Here is a 15,127-nt window from a genome sequence, read left to right as displayed (position 1 = left end):
AGCAGGACTTCAGAAGCCTGGCCCCAGGGCTTTGGGCATTGACCCCTGGATCCAGGAGCAGGTGCTGACCTCCGACTCTGGCCATGTGACCCTGACTTCAGGTTCTGATCCTGGGCTCCTGCTGGCTGGAGCCAACCCTGGGTGCTGACTCCTGGCCTCATCCATGTAGCAGTGGGCTCCAACTGCCGGCTCTGCAGTGGTGGGGCTCACCCCCCCACATTGCCCCAGGCTCCTGTTGCCTCTACTGATCCCCCATCTGGGCTCCTGCTGCCTCCCCCAGCCTCACATCCATCCTGCCATCGCTCTGGCCCCCTCTCCCACCTGGGGCTTGCTAGGAAAAGTGATATTAACAAACATGCAAGAATCACTTCTCACCACACACTGGAGGCTGGGAAGAGTGAGACCTGTATAGCTGTTAATATCACTTATCATTTTCCACAGCCTCCCGGCTAGCCAGCAAGTGTGCTGGGAAAAGTGATATTAACAAACATACAAATATCACTTTTCACAGCATTATGTTTATTATGGAGTCTGCAAAAAAAAACAACAACCCTACATAAATAAATGACAATGATTTGTGTGGATCTGTGTATTTGTTTTTCCTAAAGTTAATGAAGTATTTTAGGAAAAAGTGTCAGAGCGGCCACCAGCAAGGATTGGTAGCTGCACTTTGAGGCCACCAAGAATTTTGTTGTAAGACCCCCTCTAGTCTGTTCCCTACTGTCTGCTTTGTCCAGGCTAGTTTGAGAGGCTGGACGCCCTAGGGCCCTACCATGCGTCTTTTCTTATGTTCTTGCTTCCCTGCCTCACAGGAGCACCTGGAGAGATTTTTCCTCTCTAGTTTAGGGGCACTGAGGCGATAGCAACTGGACACATACTAGAACTGCCTGGGTTATTTCTGCTCATTGGGGCTTCACAGGAGCAACCCAGTTTCACCCTGAGCTGTTTGTGGATCTGAGGTCTGAATAGCACATGAGGGGGGCTTTTAACAAGTCACACAACCAGACCAACAGACTCTGCTGCTGCTCCCGCAGTTGGGATTTTTATTGATATATAAATCAAATTATGCAATCACAGCAGGCAGGGACATCTCAGCAGAGGGTGTTTTGTAGCTGAAACCTCAGGAAGGTGGCTCCGTGGAGGGGTAAAGAGAGGCAGTGGAAATCCTTGAGTGAAGAACATTTTGCTCCTAGAGGTTGCTACTAGATGACTTCCATCATGGGACTGACATCTGGGACAACAGCCCCCTCCCCTGTCCCTTCATTCTCTCAAGGCACCATTTCAGAATAACCACAGCTATGAACCAGCATTCAGCACAGCAGAGGGTGATTATATAATTGCAGATACAAGACAGGAACATGCTTGCTACATGAAGCTTAAAGCGGATTCCCTTGTGCCACGAAACATGTGCACAGCAAGCGAGCTGCGCCTGTGACCGGGAGCTCCTGGCTCGTCTCCCAGTGGCCTTCAGGCTTTACTAGCTGAGGAGAGAAATTTCTGGTATTCTTTCACCCAGGGTCTGTCAGGCTTGGCACAGATCTCCTGGCCTTCTTTCATTTTGAATCTACGAAGGAAAACAGTGCATCAGCCAGGAGACGGCAATGGTGGGGTGAGGGTATGAAACCCAGGGGTGAAACCCTGACCAAAGTGGCCCCCAGGGCAGGATGTGGGTGCATGGGTCAGCACTGCTATCCTGTTCAGGGGGATCCCAGACAGCCCAGCCGGAGTACAGAACTGTGACGGCCCAGCCAGGTTACAGGTCAGTGACAGGGACATGAGTGTAAGCTGTTAACTCCTTCCCACCCTGGCAGTCTGTCCCACCTACCCCAACTCCCTATTCCTCCCCATGATTAAAATATGTCCGTGTTGATCACTGCTGCTACAACTGTTCTAGAATTGCAACAAATCGTATATGAGGTATGTCATGTAAGCCGTCAGTGGAAAAGTTACGATTCGCTAACCGTGGTTATCCCTGTTTGTATGTGTGTATCACGTTTGTAGCTGAAGTTATGAATATTGACTATGTACCAGTATTCAAACTTGTTTGCTCCTGGGGTAACACCCACAAGGTAATTTGCATCCAGTCTGGTCAGCTGCTTTGTGAATGGACCATTCAAGTAGATGGCTCTTTAATGAACACAATGGGCCACAGAAGAAGTTTATTCCTACCGGATGGGCCTTCCTGTGGACATTTTAGCCATCAAAGGGCATGTGACGAGCCCATGTGACTCTGGACTCCATCTGGTGCCTGTACTTTCCTACAAACTAAGACTGAGAGCTGCCCTCCCCATACAAACCTTTGGAAGCATCTCCATTTTGCCTCTTTCCTGCTCCGATCTCTGGACTTTGGACTTACATTAAAAGGAGCGTCCAGTCAATGGACTGAGGACCTGCCCATCATTTGGACGTTACTAGAGACTGAACAAGCCAGCAGTGTGATATCACTGCTACAAACCTGATACAAGAACTCTGCAACGTTTGTGTGTATTTCATTCCTTTGACCGTTTTAACTCTCACCTCGTTCTTTTCTCTTATGAATAAGTCTTTGGGTATTGGATACTAAAGGATTGATTATTGGGTAAAATCTGAATTATATATTGGCCCGGGTGTGTGGCTGATCTCTTGGGATTAAAAGAAGCCTTTGGTTGATGAAACTGGTTTTAAATAACCACTCATCATTAAGTATCAGAGGGGTGCCCCTGTTAGTCTGTATCCACAAAAACAACGAGGAGGCCGGTGGCCCTTTGGGCTTGAATAGGGACTGGGAGTGGCTGGCTCACTACAAAGGCAATTTTCCCTCTCTTGGTATTGACACCTCCTCATCAGTTACTGGGAGTGGATCACATCCACCCTGATCAAACTGGCCCTGTCAACACTGGTTCTCTACTTGTAAGGTAACTCCCTTCTCTTCGTGTGTCAGTATATTTATACGTGCCTTTGTAATTTTCACTCCATGCATCTGAAGAAGTGGGTATTTTACCGAAGAAAGCTTACGCGCAAATAAATCTGTTAGTCTTTAAGGTGCCACCAGACTCCTTATCATTAAGTCTAGTGTCTGGGTGGTGAGACATCCTGGGGGGCCCCAGAGACATGGACCACTTAATCCAGACCCACTTTATGGTCCTTCCTGCACCAGGTGGCCCCAGGGAGCAGCAGGAAAGGCCAGGGACGTTCAGCTACAGGGAGTCCCAGCATCTGGAAGGAGCCCTTGTCTGTGCAGCTGCATCAGCTGGCTCTGATGCTAGCTCATGGCATCGATCCTCCCCTGTCACCTCCCTTTGTTGTTACCTGGTTCCCTGCTATCTAATTCCCTCCTCTCCCCTCTGCCTCCGTCCCCTGCCCACACACCATCTCTCCATCTCCGCCGGTGTTCCCAGGGGCCCTGCGCTGGAGGATACTCACATCACGGCTGGCTGAGGGCACACTGGACTAGTGGGGTAACAGCTGATGGTGTTGTCTCTCTTGAGCTTCGTTTTCTGGAATCTGAAGCAGCACTTCTCCGGCACAGCAGAGCCTCCTAACAGAACAGGAAAGCTCCATGGATGAGGGTGACCCCAGCTAGATGGGACCCCTGCCCCCTCTCTGGGACCCTTCCCCAAACCCAGGGCAGAGGAGGAGAGCTGGACTGGGTCAGCCCTAGAGCAGGTGGTCCCACCCCCTCCTGGGCCTTTGTACATCGCACACAATTGGGACTCCCCACACACGCACTGCGCACCAGAGAAACGGCCTGGGCACAGTCCTGCCGTTTCAGTGCATTGCACTACATGATGTCACCAGGACTTCATATCCTCTTTCAATAGTTTGATCCCTGTGGGCCCGGCCAAGCCATCTTCACTCATGTGAGCCGCTAATGGAGCCCATGGAGGCTGCCTGGGGGGATCCTGAGGAAGCGTGGCTCAGATGGTGGCAGTATCTCAATAAGCTCTGGTGTCTTTGCCCAGCTTGACTCTGCTCTCACTGATCTGGGTGTGAATCCAGAGTCACTCCAGTTAGCTCAGTGGATCTGGTGTGAATCCAGAGTCACTCTAGGTAGCTCTCTCTGCATGTTAGGCTGAAAGGGCTTGCTACTGCTGCGGGGAATCAGGAGTGACCCCTCATGGACGCATCCGAGTGACATCAGCGTACGTGAGAGGGAGATCCGGCCCAACAGGCACACAGGCAAACTCGTCCCTGTGCCAGTGCTAGGGGCGCAGGGCCTGAGGGGAGCTGGCGTGGGTCTGCCTCATGCCAGGGCTGAGGGGCGGGTGCAGACTAGGGCAGCCAATTTGCATAGCCTGAAAATAGGTCCCAGGGGCTTGTGGCAAGAAATTGATCCAGTCACTTCTCCTTCTATCTTCATAGACTATCAGGGTTGGAAGGGACCTCAGGAAATCATCTAGTCCAACCCCCTGCTCAAAGCAAGACCAACCCCAACTAAATCATTCCAGCCAGGGCTGTGTCAAGATGGGCCTTAAAAACCTGTAAGGAAGGAGATTCCACCACCTCCCTGGGGAACCCATTCCAGTGCTTCACCACCCTCCTAATGAAATAGTGTTTTCTAATCTCCAACCTAGACCTACCCCACTGCAACTTGAGACCATTGCTCCTTGTTCTGTCATCTGCCACCACTGAGAACAGTCTAGATCCACCCTCTTTGGAACCCCTTTCAAGTAGTTGAAAGCAGCTATCAAATCCCCCTCATTCTTCTCTTCTGCAGACTAAACAATCCCAGTTCCCTCAGCCTCTCCTCATAAATCATGTACTCCAGCCCCCTAATCATTTTTGTTGCCCTCCACTGGACTCTCTCCAATTTTTCTCCATCCTTCTTGTAGTGTGGGGTCCAAAACTGGACACAGTACTCCAGATGAGGCCTCACCAATGTCAAATAGAAGGGAAAGATCACGTCCCTCGATCTGCTGGCAATGCTCCTACTTATCCAGCCCAAAATGCCGTTAGCGGTTTTGGCAACAAGGGCACACTGCTGACTCATATCCAGCTTCTCATCCACTTTAACCCCTAGGTCCTTTTCTGCAAAACTGATGCCTAGTCACTCCGTCCCTAGTCTGTAGCAGTGCATGGGATTCTTCCGTCCTCAGTGCAGGACTCTGCACTTGTCCTTGTTGAACTTCATCAGGTTTCTTTTGGCCCAGTCCTCTAATTTGTCTAGGTCCCTCTGTACCCTATCCCTACCCTCCAGCGTATCTACCATTCCTCTCAGTTTAGTGTCATCTGCAAACTTGCTGGGGATGCAGTCCCCACCATCCTCCAGATCATTAATGAAGATGTTGAACAAAACCGGCCCAGAACCGACCCTTGGGGCACTCTGCTTGATACTGGCTGCCAAGTAGACATGGAGCCATTGATCACTACCGGTTGAGCCTGATGACTCATTGAGTGCCAATGGCAACCTGCACGGAACCCAGAGAGAGGATCACAGGTGCAGGAGTGAAGAGTTTGCAGAAGACACCAGGAGCTCAGTCTGTGTGCCTATGGCTGGAATGCCCAGGGTCGGCTCTAGGTTTTTTGCCGCCCCAAGCAAAAAAAATTTTGGCTGCCCCCCATCCACCCATGAGCTTCTCGCCGCACCCCCCTGCTGCTCCAGCCCTGGGCTCTCCCCCCCACACCCCCTGCTGCCACAGCCCTAGGCTCTCCCCCCCCCTGCACCCTCCTTCCGTCGCAACCCTGGGTCACTGGTAATTCGATCCCAAGGCAGGTCATTCAGCAGGAATTTTGGATTTGCACAGAACACAGACAGAATTGGTTCCCATATGGTTACAGAGCTGCAGTAAAGTGGAACAATTTTCAGCTTATGTGATTGGAGGATATCTGGATGCATATTATAAGACTGTCCTCCATAAATGAGGAAAAGTTGAGGTGCCTTTATTATTCTTTTGTTCCACTCTTTCTTTCTATGGGGAATTTGCCAATGCAATATCACTGTCTTCCTTTTAAACAAGCAAACAAAAACAAGGCAATGGTTGTTGAAAATAGCAATTCCAGTCCTGAGAACCACTGGGGAGCATTTCTTGCTCAATTTTATCCTACTTTTTCTACAGCAAGTTACAGTGGATCGGTATATTTGATTTGGGAGAAATAAAGTAACAGCTGCCCACACTGAGCATGAGCACTCCTGAATTTCCAGGTGTTCAAATCTGGAAGGCAGGTGCTGGGGTGAGGGGGGCGCTGTGGCTCCACGTGGGAGCATGGCAGCATGTATGCAGCAGCATGTCTGGTGCAGCACGGAGCCAGACATGCTGGTCTGAGTGGCGTGGTAAGGGGGCTGGGGGGATGGAGAAGGGGTAGGGGGTTAAGGGGAGGCAGCCAAGGGACAGGGAGCGGGGGGAGGGTTGGATGGGGCGGTGGTTCAGGGGGGCAGTCAGGGGCAAGGAGAAGGGGGGGTTAGATGGGTCAGAGGTTCGGGGGGGCAGTCAGGGGACAGGCAGTGGTTGGATAGGCAAGAGAGTCCCAAGTTAGGGGGGGTCTTAGGAGGGGGCAGTCAGGGGACAAGGAGAAGGGAGGCTTAGATGGGGGTGGGGTCCCAAGGGGCAGTTAGGTGCAGGGGTCCCAGGAGGGGGTGATCAGGCGACAGGGAGCAGGAGATGTTGGATGGGTTGGGGTTTCTCTGGGGGGCAGTCGGAGGGAGTGGGTGGTGGCAGGGTGGGGCTACCCTCCCTCCCCATGGAGTGTACTATTTTTTGAATGTTAACATATGGTATCACTACCCTTCACTGTGCACCTCTCCATTCACAGCAAGCTGCAGCATGATGTCCCGCCCCTTCCTTTCCAGTTGGTAGTGGCCAAGGGAATGCTGGGAAATGTAGTTCTTCCCCTGCTCCAGGGCTGGCTCTATAGGCAGGGAGGTAACCAAGGAACTACAGCGCCCAGGGCCCCCTGTTGGTTCTCAGCTCCCATGCTGGATCCCTGCTGCCCCTGCAAATCGGCTGCCCCAAGCAAGTTCTTGCTTTGCTGGTGCCTAGTGCCGCCCCCGGGAATGCCTGCAGCAGGTCCCTAAATAGGTCTCATAATTAAGAGCCAGTTTAGTTTTACAAGCATGGAATTCTCTCATGCTGTTCCCCAGTATACGGTGCATGAAACAGCACCTCAAGAGCATTTAAAACCCACGAGGCCTGCTTTTCCCCTCTTGTAACTGATCCCCAGGCAGAGCGCAGGTATAGAATAACCAGAATAACCACCAGAATAACATGGCCACTGCTTGCCCTGGTTGCAGAGATGGAATGCCACCCAAGGTGCCCATCAGCAGGAAGCCAGGAGCCATATTCATTATGCCACCGTGATACAGGGACTACTGCTTGAGCCTGATTGGCTGCTCACTACACCTGTGTCACGCCCTGGCAGCTCCATTGGAGTCACTCCAGCTAGACACTCAAGTGAGAGCGGGCCCAGGCCCTACGTCTGCTGTGTCTCTGTGAGATCTGCCCTCCACACCCCAGCGATGCCCTGGCACCTCCCCACATCTGACCCGGCACTGAGATCCCATGGTGCTCCCTGACCCAGCTCCTGTCTCCCCATGGAGGGGGCACCTGTACTCACTCTGAGCCAGGCTCTGGCAGCAGAACGAAGCCAGTAGGAGAAGTGTGCAGACAAGCCCAGCTGCCTTTGCCATGGTGAAATGGAGGAGGGTCCTGCTGGGGCCGGTGAGCAGGAGTCAGCTGCAGAGGAGCCTTCTGGCTGGATCTGCCTCCCTGGGCTGCTTTTATAGGGCTGTCTGCCTGAGGACAACACTTGGCTTCAGGAAGCAGGGGAGTGGGGAACCCAGCAAATTTCCAAGGTTTGGCTGAGCTCCCAGAGAGCTGGGCATGGGAGGAATTGTTCTTGTGCCAAAAGGGAATGGGGATTTACCTGACACTTGCAATTGTCGTCACTCACCTAGGACATGCAGCGGTTGGGCGTGCCACCCCCGGAGCCAGTGAACCACAGCTCAATGTAGCTCCGGAGGAAGATGACAGAGACATGTTTAGCACCCAGGGTCCAGAGTGGGAGGCTGTGTGCTCCAATGGCCAAGGACGAGGAGTCCGAGCCCTGGGTGCTGCTCCTGGCCCTGCTGCTAACCTATTGTGCCACCGTGGGCGAGCTTCTTCCTCTTCCGCCCCGGCTCTGTCTGGTTTCTGTCTGTGACGGATCTGCCCAGCAGGGACCTACTGCTCGCAGCAGCCTCCTTCCCACTGCACCCGGCCGTCCCTAGCCCAGAAAAGGGGAAAGGTCCCGAGCCAGATGGTGGCCGGGCCCAGAGAACCCCGGGGACTGTGGGACCAGGCTGGGAATGCCAGGTGATACAGCTGGGGGCAGGGCTGTGTGAGGTGTGGGCAGAAGCAGCTGTGGCTGGGCGAGGAGCCAGGGCAGAGGGGCCCCAATGAGAGACACTAGCTGAGCCTGGCTTGGAATGCCGCAGGCCTTGATTTGCTTGACTGGAGGCTGGGCTGGAGCGGGCACACTGAGAACGAGGCCTGCAGAGCTCTGGTTCTCGTCTGGACACAGCAGGGGCCCAAATGGGAACCGCTGTTGCTCACGCTGAACTGTGAATGTTTAAGTCTCTGTGCCTCTGAGCACCCTTCCCTTTCCTTCCAGCAGGGGCGGCTCCAGGCACCAGCATTGCAAGCTGTTGCTGGGGGCAGCATTCTGCAAGGGGTGCCAGTCCCTGTTGTTTTGCCCCCAAGCAGCGTGCCGAATTGCCGCCGCAGAGGGAGGGCGGGCGGGGGCAGGGGGGGGCAGTCCCTGTGTTTAGCTATCTGTGGCGGCTTCAGCTAAACATAGAAGCTGCCACCGAATTGCTGTGTCGCGGAAACACGCCTGCCGCCCTAAGGGCACAGGGACTGCCCCGCCCGCCCACGCCGGCAATTCTGTGTGCTGGTTGGGGCGGCAAAAACTGTAGAGCTGGCCCTGCCTACCAGCCTCGTGTTAGGCCTGAATAAAAATATAGCAGACAAAACCAGGTATGCCAACCTGACCAAAGTCAGGCTAACAGAGGTTTTTGGGTAATCCCTGAGTGGAAAATGCTGAAACAGCAGCATGTCTCACAAGGCGCTGGGAAAAAGTGAGATAAGGGAGAGGCTGCATTCCTGGCATAGTACCAGATGTCCTGTGTTAGGAGCAGCTAGTTCGAAGAATTGATAAGAACCCTAGCTTCCCAGCCTCCTTGCTTTCACTCCCTGGTTTTATTCTTTCTTTGTTTTTAACTCCCCTACATTTCTAGCTTTAGGCATGCATGTATACTAAAGGTGTCTAGTGTCTAGTTGTTAGAAGAAGGGGCTGGATTGCTCCAGTGAATAATTTATGATGCAATGGAAATGTCTATATAGGCTTGTACTAAGATGTAAAGCTGAAGCTGGTTCTCTCTGGAGACGAGCTGCTCTCTATTGATGCGTTCACTTGTCAATAAAGAGCTTTTGATCGGACCTTGCTGGTGTTGCCTGTCTCTCTCGCAGTCAGACAACGAACCTCGCCATCTGGGTTCGAGTCCCCGACATCTCTGGTGACTCCGCTGGGACTTGTCTGACTCTCTGGCGTGGGATTGGACCCTGAGGCAATGCAGCACGCATCCTCCAGTTTAGAGGAGCCTTACCTGGTGACCTGATCCCTGCGTCGGCGATAAGGTGCGTTCTGTGAACCAGCTGAAGCTCATAGAAATCCAGCAATTTCCACCTACCCATTGAGTAGGGTCCAGGTTGTCGGGGTTCGAGTCCCTGACAACTTAGGTCTGGGTTTGAGTCCCAGTCAAGAGTTTGCGCAGGATCCGGTTTGTCTGAGTTTGAGTCCTAGTCAGGGTTTGAGTCCCAGTCCGGGTGTTCAAGTCCCTGGAGAGGTAAGCAAGCGCTCGACGCAGGGAGGTGGGGTCAGAGTCCCTTTACCAAATAGGACAAGTTGGCAGTAAGTGCCCGGGAGACACCTCATTGTCTCTAATACTTAGAGATTGGAAGGAAATTTCTGGGACTGCTGGTCTGGTTAAATCTAAAATGAGAAATTTATGTCAAATAAAATGGCCTTCTTTCACCGCTCATTTGTCCCCGACTAGAAACTGGCCGGAGTGTGGAACCTTTTCCACAGATAGGATGAACTCCTTAAGGGATATTTTGGTTGATCTTAGGCCGGGTACTCTCCAATAATTAATATATATGAGTACTATGGATATGGTGCATATATTTGTAGTGTGTATATATATATAGAGAGAGAGAGTATGTGTGTGTACACATGACACCTCCTTATAGTCAAGCATAACAAGCCTTCTTCATTCTGGTATTGTAGTTTGGCCCTTGTGTTACTGCAGATAGCAACACACTCTTATTAGGGCAATTACGGTTACTATCATTATTAGCAGTTAGCCGAGTGTTTTGAAATACTGGGATTGGCATTATTACAGTGTGTCCCACTGTGCTATGTATTTGAGAAGTAAAACAGAAATTTGGAGTAGTGACACTATATAAAAATGTCTTATAATTAGTTATTCCACAGTACTGTCCATCAGTGTTATAGGCAAAAAGAACAGGAGTCCTTGTGGCATCTTAGGGTACATCCAGACTACCCGCCGGATCGGCGGGTAGCGATTGATTTATCGGGGATCGATATATCGCATCTCATCTAGACATGATATATCGATTCCCAAACACGCTCCCGTTGACTCCAGAACTCCACCAGGGCGAGTGGTGGTAGTGGAGTGGACAGGGAGAGCCGCGGCCGTCGATCCCATTGCTGAAGTTGCGTATCTTACATCGACACCCTCTCCCCCAGTGTAGACCAGGCCTTAGATACTAACAAATTGATTTGAGCATAAGCTTTTGTGGGCTCCAGCCCACTTTATCAGATGCATAAGTTGGAACATACAGCAAGAAGATATTTATACATACAGAGAACATGAAAAGGTGGACGTAGCCATATCAGCGGTAAGAGGCCAATCAACTGAGATGTTATAGGTTACACTTACTGGTGGTTGTCACCCTCCGGTAAGCTTCACTGGGCAGGAAGCAGGACCGGCTAGCGTCTTTGTTCCATTGGTTGCACTGCTCTGTGATAAACCAGTAGGGGATATAGATCCAGTTGTTTTTTATGGGCGCTGTCTTACAGACAACCTACTGATTGGACAGTAACCAATTTATCAAATGCCCTTGTATTAGGATTTAGAGTTTGTCTCCAGACACTGGAAAAGATTATTTTGAATAAAAATGTGCCTCAGTTAGGATGCAGTGTCACTGACCCCCAAGTGTGACTGGTACGACCAGGGAATTTGTTGACCCAATTTGTAGTTACTGTGTAACTTAATTTCTTTACCAATTTGGTTTTCCTTGCCTTCATGTTGTTTGCTGCCATTCGTCTGTTGATTTTTACCTTCGTGTTGGTTAAACAGTTTAGCGGTGTTATGCACGTTGTAAATAATGTACAGCATTAGTACAAAATACAGTTGCTTTTACATAGTAGCCAAGTTGAACTTAACTACCTGTGTTTTTTAACTGACTGCCAGTTTAATTGTCCATGTATGGTAGATTAAGGTGTATTTGACCAATCTTTTATTTAGAAAGCACTTCATTTTTTTAATTGATGCTTGGAGGTTTCTTTACTGGTTGTTGATATCTCCGTGTGTCTTCGGGGTGTGATATCTTCTGTTTTCTTGGGTCTGTGGGATTCAACCTTAAACAGCTAGCTAGTTAACATCATAATGTTTTTTGTTTGTTTTATATTTCTTCTTGTTTTCAGTAATCTAGTGTAATGGAAGGCCATGTCTTTTATAACACAAGTTATACTTTTGCAGTTGTTGTGTAGACATTCATTTTTACTTGAGGTGCATTACTAATATTTTATACTAAATGTAATGCTTAACTGCTAGAATAGATGCTCACCGTCTTTTAAGAAAAGGTGAATTGCTTTCCCCGCTGAGCACTCTGTTTTAACAAAAGAGTAGCATAAGTTTAACCAAGCTTTTTAGAGTTAATTTGCTTGTGATACCAATTCCATTTGTCAAGTATCAGAGGGGTAGCCATGTTAGTCTGGCTCTGTAAAAGAAAGAAAGAAACCAACAGGACTCCACTGGCCATCGCATACAGTCCCCAACTAAAACCCGTCCAATGCATCATCAGGGATCTACAACCCATCCTGGACAATGATCCCACCCTTTCACAGGCCTTGGGTGGCAGGCCAGTCCTCACCCACAGACAACCTGCCAACCTGAAGCATATTCTCACCAGTAACTGCACACCGCACCATAGTAACTCTAGCTCAGGAACCAATCCATGCAACGAACCTCGATGCCAACTCTGCCCACATATCTACACCAGCGACACCATCACAGGACCTAAACAGATAAGCCACACCGTCACCGGTTCATTCACCTGCACGTCCACCAATGTAATATACGCCATCATATGCCAGCAATGTCCCTCTGCTATGTACATCGGCCAAACTGGACAGTCTCTACGGAAAAGGATAAATGGACACAAATCAGATATTAGGAATGGCAATATACAAAAACCTGTAGGAGAACACTTCAACCTTCCTGGCCACACTATAGCAGATCTTAAAGTGGCCATCCTGCAGCAAAAAAACTTCAGGACCAGACTTCAAGGAGAAACTGCTGAGCTTCAGTTCATCTGCAAATTTGACACCATCAGCTCAGGATTAAACAAAGACTGTGAATGGCTTGCCAATTACAGAACCAGTTTCTCCTCCCTTGGTTTTCACACCTCAACTGCTAGAACAGGGCCTCATCCTCCCTGATTGAACTACCTCATTATCTCTAGCTTGCTTGCATATAGATACCTGCCCCTGGAAATTTCCACTACATGCATCTGACGAAGTGGGTATTCACCCACGAAAGCTCATGCTCCAAAACGTCTGTTAGTCTATAAGGTGCCACAGGATTCTTTGCTGCAATTCCATTTGCGTTAACGGTTTAGAAGCACCAGTGTGAACAACCACTGCTTCCCTTTACCATAACTTAAAAGAAGAGTGCACAAAGTTAAATCAAAATAAATATTAAATGCAACCTATTCAAACACGTTGAGGGCATTACATTTCCATGACACTTCGCTGTGTTTGTGAGACAAAGGTGGAAACCCGCTGAAAAGGTAGAAACCTGTTGAAATTGTTTGGTTAGCTTTATGCATTGATTACTGCTTTGGGCTATAATATTCTTATAACTATATTTAAAAGTGCAAATAAGTCTTTAAAAACCCCAGAAGAAAGTGACATTTTGTCAATATTATTTTTACCTTAATGTTGAGGTTCCCTCGCCTTTTTTTGAATAAAAAAATAAATAAAACTTAAACAACCCCCCCAATAAAGATAATAAAAAACAAACAAAATAAAACAGTGATTACCAAAAGAGAATTATTTTTGTTTGAAATTGAATTATTTGTTGAGGCAGAAATACATGTATGAAGATTTATAACTGAGACCTTTCTGAATTTTGAAAAAAAAATGGAAATACTATTATGATGGTTAGAATCCAACCGTTATTTTAAAATAGAGCTGTATCACTTGCCACCTTTTCTTCAAAAGGGTATAAAATTGAATTTTTGTTGCAACAAAATAAAAATAATTTTAAAAGTAGTCAACTGACACACAACAGACAACACAGGACAACACACATGACATACAGGACAAATTTACAATTAAAAACAAATGGCGCCAGAATTCTATTTATAACTACACAAAAGAAGGCCTCAAGAACTTAGTTATTAAAACAATGCATTAAAAAACCAGACAGATAAACAAAAGGGTTAAACATTTAAATAAGCAAGTTATTACCATATTTAAAACTTTTTAAAAAAATGGTTCAAAATATATTAATATTTGCCAAATTTGTTGTATTCATTTAGCAAATTAAAGCATTTTCCATTGTTTTCCATTAAACTTTATTTTAAAACGCTGCTGTGTGGGAATCAGGAGAGCCCACGTTTCAATATTAGTTAGTGGTTAGGATTAGAAGCAGAGTCTGCATTTCTCTTGCTTGGCAACTAGATCTTCAAGAAAGTTAGGAGTAATTCCAGCTGTTGCATTCCTGAAGGGTTAAAATAATTAATTTACTGGATTTATTTAAAGTAAGGTTTTTACCCTGGTTTCTCTTGGTTTGTTGTTGCGGGAGGAAAGAGCAGGGCCGTCTAGCCATTTCGCCACCCCAAGCACGGCGGCACACCACGGGCGGCGCTCTGCCGCTCGCTGGTCCTGCGGCTCCAGTGGATCTCCTGCAGACTTGGCTGCGGAGGATCCGCTGGTCCTGCGGCTCCGCCTGCGGATGCTCCACCGGAGCCACGGGACCAGTGGACCCTCAGCAGGAATGCCTGGGAGAGGTCCACTGGAGCCCTGGGACCAGCGAATCCTCAGCAGGCACACTTGCGGGAGGTCCACTGGAGCTGCCTGCCGCCCTCCTGGCAACCGACAGAGCGCCCCCCCGCAGCATGCCGCCCCAAACACACACTTGGCGTGTTGGGGCCTGGAGTGGGCCTTGGGAAAGAGGGGTGAAAAACAACCTAGGAAGGTAGGGAGACCTGAGCCAAGAGAGATTAACTGTATCAATGTATCTTAAAGTACAGATGAGTTTAGCAAACTGGGAAAGACTATAAAGGAAAATGTAACTGATATGTAAAAACATTTGAGGAAGAAGGTTCTGTTTTTCGCTATGAGCGCAGAATGCGGTTCTGTGGGTCGAAGCAGTTGGGAACCAGCACTTCTGGTTTTTATCCTGGCTCTGAGAGGAGAGTGGGGTTTGTTACCTGCTCTTGTAAAACCTGGATTTGTTCCCCCAGTGTATGTTGCTTTTTGTGTGCATGCCAAATGGACTGCGGGGAGTGCCCTTTTTTGCTGCAGTTAACTGTTTTGGGGCAACTCCGTGTGTTAATGCATTGATTCTAGGTGGTAATCTGCTCAGTTTTGGTTTTTCACTTTGAAATTATTTTTTATTCTCTTTCCTGCTACCGAGTTGCAGCTCCTGTCTCCTAATGTGCTCTGTGAACTGTTCCGTTTTTTCTTTCATTTCATTTACCAGTCTAGTGAAAATATTGTTTTCTCTGTCTCCTTTCTGGTTACTTACTTTTCCTGTTCTGACAGGCACCAGTCTAGGTTTCAGTTTCAGTTTAACCAGCACCTGGTTTTTCTTGTAAGGTGGGGGTTGCAGTGCAGTGGTCCTTGTTTCATTTTTATTTTT

At 48.9% G+C, this 15,127-nt stretch overlaps 1 protein-coding gene across 2 annotated transcripts; it reads right to left on the bottom strand.

Moving 5' to 3' along the window:
• Positions 1-1,085: 1,085 nt before the first annotated feature.
• On the bottom strand, positions 1,086-9,762 carry LOC115636499 (C-C motif chemokine 4-like). 2 transcript variants are annotated; one of them, XM_030536647.1, is made up of 3 exons: positions 9,560-9,762; positions 3,403-3,517; positions 1,086-1,564 (listed from the first exon to the last, which is right to left on the bottom strand). In XM_030536647.1, the coding sequence occupies exons 1-3, from the start codon at positions 9,645-9,647 to the stop codon at positions 1,468-1,470; spliced, it is 300 nt and encodes a 99-aa protein (XP_030392507.1). In that variant the 5' UTR covers positions 9,648-9,762; the 3' UTR covers positions 1,086-1,467. The 2 variants fall into 2 exon arrangements, with proteins under 2 accessions (XP_030392507.1, XP_030392508.1); XM_030536648.1 differs by lacking the exon at positions 9,560-9,762 and adding an exon at positions 7,531-8,575.
• Between the last annotated feature and the right edge of the window lie 5,365 nt (positions 9,763-15,127).

This window comes from Gopherus evgoodei, chromosome 17 (assembly GCF_007399415.2).
Source record: "Gopherus evgoodei ecotype Sinaloan lineage chromosome 17, rGopEvg1_v1.p, whole genome shotgun sequence".
NCBI lineage: Eukaryota > Metazoa > Chordata > Testudines > Testudinidae > Gopherus > Gopherus evgoodei.
This window is presented reverse-complemented; position numbering and strand designations above follow the sequence as displayed.

What these genes read in the sequence shown, in the direction of transcription:
- LOC115636499 (XM_030536647.1), bottom strand. Translation starts at nt 9,647, where the DNA reads ATGGGTAGGTGGAAATTGCTGGATTTCTATGAGCTTCAGCTGGTTCAC. An exon ending in CGCAGGGATCAGGTCACCAG is followed by an intron (nt 3,518 to 9,559) that starts GTAAGGCTCCTC and finishes CTGTTCTGTTAG; the next exon opens with GAGGCTCTGCTGTGCCGGAG. An exon ending in TGCCCTCAGCCAGCCGTGAT is followed by an intron (nt 1,565 to 3,402) that starts GTGAGTATCCTC and finishes TTTCCTTCGTAG; the next exon opens with ATTCAAAATGAAAGAAGGCC.